A 10971-nucleotide genomic window follows, 5' to 3' on the forward strand; every position below is an offset into this window, starting at 1 on the left:
ATATTTTTTTACAATAAGGACAGACTAAAAACACCAAAAAAAAAAAAAAAAAGATGTACTCAAGGTATTAATATCCTGACTCTGTCCATTGAAAAGGCCTAGAAGCAAGGGCCAACCCAAATGCAGTGAAAACCCAGACTGTGGTCTTGAAATGCCAATTCTCATTAAACAACAACAGCAGCAGCAGCAACAAAAGATTTAAAAATAAATGAAGACAAAGAAAACAAAACACAACAGGGCTTCTTGAAGAAATGGCTGACTCCTGGTCTGTTGCAGGAAATAAACAAAATGACCTTGGAACCTCTTGACATAATAGAGAACAAGGAAACTATGAATGACTACTCGGGTTTTTTTGTTTGTTTTTCAAAAAGACTCAAAGCCTCAGATGGAACAGTCTGAATTTCAATTTCCCCTTATAAAAATATCAACTAATAAATGAAAATGAGAGAAGAGAAAGAATTAGAATATTGCCATTTTGTGATCACCATTGAATTAGTGAGCAGTAAGCATAAAGGGTTGCTAATATTACAGACAGACAATCAGACATTATCTGCCTTCTGCCTTGCAAAGGAATCAAACCTTGGTCTAGTCCAGACTCTAGGTGCATCTACCAACATAGATTACAAGAAACTTAGAAAACATCAATTTTTGCTAATGGACAAGACTAAACCACAGCATCTGGGGTTGCACACTTGAGTGACAACACAACTTTTTTCTTTTTTTTTTTAAAGCAAGTAAACTATTGTTGATAGTCAAGATAATGGTTACTTATAAGTGGTAGAAGAGGATTTGTGATTTGGGTAACAGTCATAGAAGAAGCTTCTAAGGCGGTGGCACAGTTCTATTTCTTGGCTTGAATGGTGAAAGATAACATCAAGGGTGTTATCTTTACGATAATCCATCCATTCTTCTACTGGTAAGCTTTTATGTAATTTCCACTTTTTGCTATTACACGCAATGGTGCCCTAAACAGGTTTTTTGTGTGTGCAGTGTGCTTTCTATCTAGAGGTGAAATCTCTGGATTGGAGGTATCTGAATCTTCCATTTTATTAAACACTAACAGTTGAGAAAAGGAACCCACAAAAAATATTCACAACGGTTGGCTCTCTAAAGTAGTTAAATCAATTTACAATTCCATTTTTTGACATTCTTGCCTCACTGGTACTGCTGGATTTAAAAACTGTTGCCAATATTGTATATGCAAAATGAAATTTCATTGTTGTCTTAATTTGTATTCCCCTATTTATTGGTGAGATTAAGGATGTTTTCATATGTATATTTTCTATTTGCACTTCTTTTACAAGTAGCTTGTTTATATCCTTTGCTCATTTTTCTTCAGAGTTGTCTTTTTCTTATTGATCTATAGGAGTTCTACATGTACTCTGTATATTAACCTTCTATAAGTTTTATACATCACAAATACCTTTTCCCAGTATGTCTTATCTTCCGACCCTTTGTAGTATATGTTTTCTGTAAGTTAAAATCTTTTAATGTACCCAAACTGATCTTTTTCTTCATAAGCTTATCCTTTACCCTATCACAAAGTCATCAAGATATTCTCTCATATTTTCTCCTAACAGTTTAAAGTTTTAGTTTTCTGGGATTTTAATCTATTTGCCATTTTGTGTATGGTATGGGGTAGAATTCTCCTTTAATTTTTGTTATTTAGGTATCTTTATTAGTTTTCTTTGGCTGTATTTCAAATTACCACAAACTTAACAGCTTAAAACCACACAAATGTATTATCTTACAGTCTCCAAGACTTAGAAGTCTGAACACAGGTTAGCTGAGTCCTCTATTAAGGGTCTCATTAGACTGAAATCAAGGTATTTGAGACTCATGTGTCTTCCAAGTCCACCCATTATTGGAAGAATTCAGTTTCCTGGCTGTTGGCCAGGGATCACTCTAAGCTCCTAGAGTTCCTTTCTATGTGACCCCTCCATAGGCAGTTTGCTTCTTCACAGCCAGCAGGAAAAATATCTTTCACTTCCAATCTCTTTGACCTCTTCGAAGGGCTCTCTTGATTAGATCAGGTATACTCAGGATCATCTGCCCTTTGATTAACTTTTTTTTTTGTTTTAAGACTGAGTCTAGCTGTATTGCCCAGGCTGGAGTGCAGTGGTGTGATCTCGGCTCACTGCAACCTCTGCTTCCCAGGTTCAAGCGATTCTCCTGCCTCAGTCTTCCAAGTAGCTGGGATTACAGGTGTCTGCCACCATGTCTGGCTAATTTTTGTATTTTTAGTAGAGACAGGGTTTCACGATGTTGTCCAGGCTGGTCTCAACCTCCTGACCTCAAGTGATCCGCCCACCTCGGCCTTCCAAAGTGCTTGGATTACAGGTGTGAGCCACCGCACCTGGCCCCTTTCATTAACCTTGATTAAACCATCTTGAACCTTCAGACCTACCCATTCAGCAGCTGAATAACACGGAGTAATCTCTGTTGGAGCCATGTCCAAATTCCTGAGTAACAAAATTATGATATGTAATAAAACAATGTTTCAAGACACTGAGTTTGGGGTAGTTTGTGAAGCAGCAACAGATAGTCAGAACATAGTTACAGAAACAATTTTTTTTTTTTTTGCAGTTTTTAATGTTTCTCAAAATTTGACAAAATTGGGTCTTTTCTTCATTGTTGAAGTTAAGGCTATTTTCCACTGGTAGGGAAAAAATGGCAGAGAGATGGAAAAGCATGGACTAGAGGCTCTCAGGTTCAGTGCTAGAGCAATGCTAAGATCAGCACTGCATAACCATGGCTACTAGTCTGAATGCCTTTTATGAGTGAATACTGTAGGCCCATCACTTAGTAAGGGACCAGCATTTTCATGCAAATCATAAAAAGAAGCACCTTTCTCCAGGCAGACAAGTCTGACATAAGGCTGTGCTGAGCAAAGCGCAGGCTGGACCTCAACCCCCACTTGCCCCAGCATCCTTGTGTAGGGCACCATGAGCATAATCTGTATGTAATAGCTTTATAAATTAAAGTGCAGGGCAACAATTCTGCATTTACAAATGACACAAATTCTTGTGGGTGGCAATGAACTAAACTGATGAAGATGGAAAGATCTTATAAATTCATGTGAGTGGGAAGAAAGGTGGCAAATGAGCGCATAAAATATACATATGAGCCATCAGTCACAGCTAAGGAGAGGAAACTAGTGTTACTACAGATTGTTCCCTGAAGATAAATGCAGATGCTCCTTCTGACAGCAAAAAGGGCAACCACTTGATTGAATCATAAAGTGACATTCCCTCTGAGAAGTGAAGCAGTACCACCCACTCAACTGATGCTTTACTGGAAGTTGAATAATGCAGAAACCATCAGGATTGGGAAAAAAAATAACGGCATAAGGGCTCAAAAGAAACAGGCTTCTATATATCATAAATGAGCTACAAAGCACAAACCAATCAGGTCTTCCAGGAAGCAGCTTCAGTAGTGGAGGTGGTAGCAGTGACCACAGCATGCTGGGGACTGGGATCTAGCTAGAGGCTACAGAGGTGGTAGACGTAGACTATTTCTGGTGCTGGCAGCTGCAGCAGCAGGAGCATTGGTGTCCCAGCTGACACCAGTGGTACTGGACAGCAATGGTGGCGCCAGGCTGCTAATATTGACAACAATATCAGTTAGAAACTTGTTCAACAAACACTTCATCAACTTTTTATTTGGCATTGACCATGTTTCAGGTATTGTGTTGGGTGGATAAATAAAGTTAACAGGCACCCATCATATGCCCAACCCTCTTATAGACACAGGAGTACACAGATGACTAGAACATGGTCCCTGCCCTTCAGGGACTCAGAATTGAGCACAGGCAGCAGATATGAGAATGAATAATTATGGCAATATAGTAATTGTGAGGAAGAAATAGAAACTGAGGTATGATCTAATACAAAAAGAGAAAACATATTACTTTGCTCTGACATACAGAATTAGAGAAGGCACTGTAGATTTTGTACAGGATACAAAATAAATCAGACACAGCTTCCAATGTTGAGATACTTATAATCCAGTAGATGAGTTAGGACAAACATAATACTATAAAACAAGGCAGAAAAGTAATAAGTTTTGAGAAAGTCCCAGAAAAAGTATTTTGGGAGTTTAGGTGAAGCAAGTCTATATAGAAAGAAGTAGACATAAGAGACTCCATTTTGTTCTGTATTTGAGATGCTGTTAATCTGTGACCCTACCCCCAACCCTGTCCTTGCAAGAGACATGTGCTGTGGTGACTCAAGGTTTAAAGGATTTTGGGCTGTGCAGGGTGTGCTTTGTTAAACAAGTGCCTGAAGGCAGCCTGCTAGTTAAAAGTCATCACCATTCTCTTAATCTCAAGTACCCAGGGACACATACACTGCGGAAGGTTGCAGGGACCTCTGCCTAGGAAAGCTAAGTATTGTCCAAGGTTTCTCCGCATGTGATAGTCTGAAATATGGCCTCGTGGGAAGGGAAAGACCTAATCTTCTCCCCGCCCCCCCCCCCACCTGACACCTGTGAAGGGTCTGTGCTGAGGAGGACTGGTACAAGAGGAAAGAAGGTCTCTTGGCAGTTGAGATAGAGAAAAGCATCTGTCTCCTGCCCGCCCCTGGGCAACGGAACATCTCGGTGTAAATACCCAATTGTATGTTCTATTTACTGAGATGGGAGAAAACATCTTAGGGCTGAAGTTTTGCTGCTCTTTATGCACTGAAAAGGTTTATGGAGATGTTTACATATGCATATCAAGGCACAGCACTTTTCCTTAAACTTATTCAAGTCACAGAGATCTTTATTCATATGTCTTACTGCTGACCTTCTCCCTACTATGATCCTATTATCCTGCCACTTCCCTTTTCTAAGATGGTAAAGATAATGATCAATAAATACTGAGAGAACTCAGAGACCAGGCCAGCGCAGGTCCTCTGTATGCTGAGCACCGGTCCCCTGGGTCCACTTTTTCTTTCTCTATACTTTGTCTCTGTGTCTCATTGCTTTTCTCAAGTCTCTCGTTCCACCTAATGAGAAACGCCCACAGTTGTGGAGGGGCAGGCCACCCCTTTATACACTAAAATTAAAAATCAGCCAGATGCAGTGGCTCATGCCTGTAATCCCAGCACTTTGGGAGGCCGAGGCAGGCGGATCACGACGTCAGGAGTTCAAGACCAGCATGGCCAACATGACGAAACCCCATCTCCACTAAAAATACAAAAATTAGCCAGGCGTGGTGGCGGGCGCCTGTAATTCCACCTACTTGGGAGGCTGAGGCAGGAGAATCGCTTGAACCCGGGATGGGGAGGTTGCAGGGAGCTGAGATCATGCCATTGCACTCCAGCCTGGGCGACAAGAGCAAGACTCCGTCTCAAAAAATAAAAATAAAAAAATAAAAATCAAGGAATCAAAAGCACCACCACAGACACATTTATAATGTTTAAACAACTATCTGGGTATCCCATGGCCCAGTCAAATTGACACATGAAATTACCCATCATACCACCTATGTTCTGGCTCTGGCTGTACAAAATGAGAGGTTTTTTTTTAGACAGTCTCGCTCTATTGGCAGGCTGGAGTGTAGTGGGGTGATCTCGGCTCACTGCAACCTCCGCCTCCTGGGTTCAAGCGATTCTCCTGCCTCAGTCTCCCGAGTAGCTGGGATTACAGGTGTGCGCCACCACACCTGGCTAATTTTTGTGTTTTTAGTAGAGACGGTTTCACCATGTTGGTCAGCCTGATCTTGAACTCTTGACCTCAGGTGATCTGCCCGCCTCAGCCTCCCAAAGTGTTGGGATTACAGGCACAAGCCACTGCACTCAGCCCACATAGGTAATTTCTAATAGTGCTAGGTGCTAATATCTTAGACCAAGGAAAGTGAAGAGGTGTATGAAGGGAGGCATGGGTGGGCAGAAACATCGAACCTTATAGTGAAAGTGAAGAGGATTTAAAAGTCTTTGTGCTCAAGAGTGAAATTACAGTTATGCTATAGGAAGAGCAATTTGATATCAAGGTGCAGGGTAACACATAGAAGAGAGGCACTAGAGGCAGGGAAGTTATCTGGGAAGCAAGCAAATATAGAATTTAGGAAAGATGAACGAAATGAATAAAAGAAAAAAAAGAAGGGAATGTGATAGTATTAGGTGTTGAGGCCTTTGGGAAGTGATTAGATTATGAGGGTAGAGCCCTTAAAAACGGGATAAGTGCCTGAGTGCCCCTATAAAACAGATTCCAGAGAACTTTCTTGCCTCTTTCCACTATTTGAGGACACAAACCAAATTTGCAGTCGTCAACCCAGAAGAGGGCTCTTACAGAACTTGACCATGCTGGCACACTGATCTCTAACTCCCATCCTCAGGAATTGTGAGAAATAAATTTCTATAGTTTATTAGCTAAGTAGTTGTATGGTATTTTTGTTACAGCAGCCTGAACTGAGTAAGACGGGAAGAAACTATTTATAGAGCATCTGTTATGTGTTATGCGTACTCTTAGGAGTTTTCACTTATACGAACTAAGAAGTGTCTGAAGATGTGAAAAGAAAACTGTAAGAAAGATACTACAACAAAGTTGAATTTGTTGAAGACTTAACAGCTGATTTTGTGTTTACGTGTGTATATAAATACAATAGCATAATCATTTGTGCTTGGGTAGGTAAGGTTGAAAAAGAGAGAGGTCTATAAAGGTCTATGGTTTCAAATACAAGTAACTGCTCAGGAAATAGTGGTATTCTTAGAAAAAATGGATAACACAGGCTGGGCACAGTGGCTCATGCCTGTAATCCCAGCACTTTGAGAGGCCAAGGTGGGCGGATCACCAGGTCAGGAGATCAAGACCACCCTGGCTAACATGGTGAAACCCCATCTCTACTAAAAATACAAAAAATTAGCCGGGCCTGGTGGCGGGCGCCAGTAGTCCCAGCTACTCAGGAGGCTGAGACAGGAGAATCACTTGAACCCAGGAGGCAGAGGTTGCAGTGAGCCGAGATCACGCCACTGCACTCCAGCCTGGGCGACACAGCAAAACTCCGTCTTGGGAAAAAAAAAAAGAAAAAGAAAAAGAAGAAAGGATAACACAGAGAAAGAATGGGTGGGGGAAGATTATGAGTTATATCTTTGACAAAAGTCAGGAATCCAAGAAAAACTGCTGAGTAATTAGTAGGAAACATAGGGCTAGAGGTAAAAAGAGAAGCTATGCCCTAAGATATATAGACTGTGATTATCTGCACAGAAATGGTAACTGAAGCAATGAGATTTACTTTGGTTACTAATGGAGAGATTGAAAATAAAGAAGACGACATATTCTAATAAATTCCTCACTTGAGGAATATCTAGAGCTGTGCTGTCCAATATGGTAGTCTTTAGCCACATGATACTACTTAAGTCAATTAAATAATGAAAACTGTAGTCCTTGTCACACTACATTTCAAGTGCTCAATAGCCACATGTGGCTAGTGGCTACCATATTGGACATCATAAATATAAAACATTTCCAACATCATAGAAAGCTGTGACGGACAGCACTGATCTAGAGTTTGGTCAGAGTGTAGAAGGACCAGAAGAATCTATTCTCCTGAAAGCCAAGGGAAAAAACATTTCAAGGAGAGAATAATCAGTGGTATGAAGTAAAAGTGGGTGACAGCCAACCTCTCCCCCACACACACACAAAAAAATGAATTTTATGACTTCTAAAGCACTTTCAGACTAATTATAAAGTTGTAAACTAGATTACAACAGATTTTGGATGAAATGGGTGCCAAATAAGTAACAGATGTAGACAATTCTTTTCAGTAATTTTTCAGTAAGGAAAAATTGAATGAAAACATCAGACAGCTGAAAGAGAATAGAGTTGTTCTATATGTACGTGCTTAATATAAGCAGATTTGTGCACTGGCTGGAAGGCTTGGACGCCAGTCAACCAGCTATTTACCAACTCTAGCAATCTGAAAGGCTTTTCATGTAGCAATGACAATTGAAGGGACAGGATTGCATCATTTTAAGACAATAAGGAGCCTTAAAAATAATCTAATCCACCCCTCCTCACATTATAAAGAAAGCAGAGTTGCCCAGGGTCACACACACTACTCAGTGGTATTAAAATCTAGAATAAGAACTCAGGTCAGCAGGGCATGGTGGCTTATGCCTGTAATCCCAGCACTTTGGGAGGCTGAGGTGGGTAGATCACCTGAGTTCAGGAGTTCGAGACCAGCTTGGCCAGTACACAAAAAATTAGCCCAGCATGGTAGCAGCCTGTAATCCCAGCTACTCAGAGGCTGAGGCAGGAAAACTGCTTGAAGCCTGGAGGAGGAGGCTGCAGTGAGCCGAGATGGTGCCACTCACTCCAGCCTGGGCAACAAGAGAGAAACTCCATCTCAAAAAAAAATACAAAAAACAAAAAAATAACTCAGGTCTTCCACAACTTAGTCCATTAGACTATCTCATTCAACTGCCTCCTAAGATACAGATCAAAGGTAAAGAAAGCTTCTTCAGTTGAATTCCACTAATCTACCAAGAAAATGATAATGTCTATGTTCACATATACACAACTTCAATTTTTTAGAAATGAAATGCAGTTCATTACTTCTTGACTTTAAAATTTAGAAAAACTGAGAACTAAGCATCAAATATCTATTACTTTGTAACAAACATCAAAAGAACTTTAAATATTATCTAAGTAAATCTATGGCCTGAGAGGTGGATGTTTTCACCATTTCACAGATTAGAAAAACATGCAGCAGATCAGTAAGGTCCCAAAGCCAGTAAGCGACACTCTCAATGTGGTTCTACACTACCATCAATCAGGAAATGGAGGAGAAAAGAAGAGAATAGAGCAGCATAGGCTAGGAAATGGAAATGAGATGTTTATCAAAGTATAAAAGTAACCAGAACAGATTTGTTTACTAATGCCAACCTTAAAAATAAAGCCAAACAAAATGAGGCCTTCAGATAAACATTTTTATGTTTCAAGAAAATAACACCGATTCCCTTTGGAGAGGGGAACTGTGCAGCTGGGGACAGGGATTGAAGGAAGACTTTTCACAGTAAACTCTGTAACTTTTGGAGTTTAACCATAACAGTGTATTGCTTACTCCAATGAATAAGAAAAAGGTTTTTCAAAAAAAAAAAAAAAAACAAAAAACCTTTAAATATGTTTTAGTTCCTATCAAGTTTGTAATTGTTAGCATTCTACAATCCTCCAACAGGCCACAGAAAAACTGAAATTTCAGAAAACAAAAAATCCTAACTTCTGTTTTGAAAAAGGCAAGGCAGAGCTTATATTAAGGGGAAGAAATTTTGCCTTTGGGGATTGGGGGATCAGGAGGGGAGAGAAGCCGATTGCCTGCAACGATCAACTCAATTCCATTCCTATTTTTAGCCCATTTTTTTAGTCTGTTGCTAAGAAACCCTGTTGCCCGAAGGCAATTTACTAATAGGAACTTACATGAAGCAGGAGAAACCGGTGATCCTGAAATTCTTTCAAATCAGGCCATTCTATTTTAATCAATCCATTTTGGTGCCACTTGATAAAATATCTCCTTTCAATCTTTTTGTAGCTCTACTGTGATGTTGTTGCACTTGAAAGCAAAACGATCATTTATGAAATTTTAATGTAAGGCTTCTGCAAACCAGTATACCAGAAATGGAGCGCCATAGTTCTGGACTCTGATTTTCTATTAATAGTTGTCTTTTCTTCATGAAAATACCGTGAATTCCAAACAATGCCTTGCAAGGTAATTTTATGTTTTAAGAGATCTGGGGCAGAGCATCGGAAAAAGAGTTGATAAAGCTATTACAGAAACCAAAGTTTATGAATTGAAATTACGATCTGGGAATGAGAGGAGAAGAGGGCTGAGACAGCTATTGCAAAACAACCCGGGGGTGTGCGGACCTGAGCGAGATGTGGGCTGGTGTGTCACGTAGAAATCAGCTCAAGATATAATCACGTCAAGAAAGGCTCGAAGCCGGCGGGAACCCTGACGCTTCGCATTTCTACCAACTCAGTTTAAGAAATACCTAACAACGTAGAAGTCATTGCTTTCGTAATTGGTGGCGACGATAAGCCACAGCGACCACGCTCAAACCGTTTCGACTGCAGCCAACCTAGAAATGCCATTTCCACCTAGTCTTCTGCCATCGCTAACCTCCCCTATAACCTCAAATTCGTCCAAATTAAAATCTGGCTGTGTTAGTGGTAAGAAGTTCAGTGATGCAGCAGGCTTCTTCAGCAGTGAGCTCTTTCCTCATACATCTTTAAAAGTGCTTCCAATCCGTTGGTTTCCCGGGCACGCGGGCAGAAAACCGAGCTAACGGCCACAGAGGTTCAAGAGGTGCCAACGTGGCTATAACGGGAAAACTGGATCCGAAATCAACCAGTAAACTGGGTAGCTAGCTCTACGCCCCGCCCACCACCCTTGCCAGCCAATAGCCTTCACAACTCTTCTGCCACTCCCGCCCATTCCAGTGCTACGGCACTGCTTTTTCCTCTGCTCTGATCTCTTGAGTGCCGCTAGCCAGCTGTATACGCGCCCCTCCTCGGCTTCAGTAGGCAAGAGGGCCATCTGCCCTTCTCTCCTGAAAGTAAAGGGGACAACACCAGCTACGACGGGACTCCAGAAGTCAATCTCTCGAAAAGCAGCGGGGCGAAAAGAAAGAAAAAGGGTTTCCGAGGACTTCCACTCACACCCACGCTTTCCCTTAACCCGGAAGTGATTTCCGCCCCTCCTCTCCCTCTACGGTTGAGACTGGAGGAGAAGGACGGCCAGGTCTGGCCCGGCATGCCCTGGGCTTCCGGTGACCTCTGGCCCTTTTCTGTCGTCCGCTCTCTCTGTCTAGCGTGCTCGCTCGCTCATTGCCTTCCTTCCCTCCCTCGGTCTTCCTTCGCACGCTGCTTGGTGATTGTGGCGCTCGCGACAGGCAGGGAGGCGGTGGCGGAGGACACTCGTCATGGCCGCCTCTAAGCCTGTGGAGGCGGCGGTGGTCGCAGCAGCTGCACCAAGCTCCGGGAGTGGGGTGG

The 10971-nt window shown here is 41.7% G+C and overlaps 2 protein-coding genes across 3 annotated transcripts in view; one reads left to right on the forward strand and one right to left on the reverse strand.

Moving 5' to 3' along the window:
- LNP1 (leukemia NUP98 fusion partner 1) overlaps positions 1–10658 on the reverse strand; it is a 62043-nt gene extending 51385 nt beyond the window's left edge. The window contains exon 1 of one of the 2 annotated variants that reach the window (XM_011999898.1): positions 9400–10658. The gene's annotated coding sequence lies outside the window, so the exon portion shown is untranslated. The remainder of the gene's footprint in view (positions 1–9399) is intronic. The other variant, XM_011999897.1, reaches the window with a different exon arrangement.
- A 243-nt stretch (positions 10659–10901) lies between these two features.
- TOMM70A (translocase of outer mitochondrial membrane 70 homolog A (S. cerevisiae)) overlaps positions 10902–10971 on the forward strand; it is a 39296-nt gene continuing 39226 nt past the window's right edge. Inside the window, exon 1 of the mRNA XM_011999915.1 lies at positions 10902–10971. Within this exon, the coding sequence (XP_011855305.1) occupies positions 10902–10971 (70 nt within the window).

Source organism: Mandrillus leucophaeus, unplaced genomic scaffold (genome assembly GCF_000951045.1).
Source record: "Mandrillus leucophaeus isolate KB7577 unplaced genomic scaffold, Mleu.le_1.0 Scaffold608, whole genome shotgun sequence".
In the NCBI taxonomy this organism is placed as follows: Eukaryota; Metazoa; Chordata; class Mammalia; order Primates; family Cercopithecidae; genus Mandrillus; species Mandrillus leucophaeus.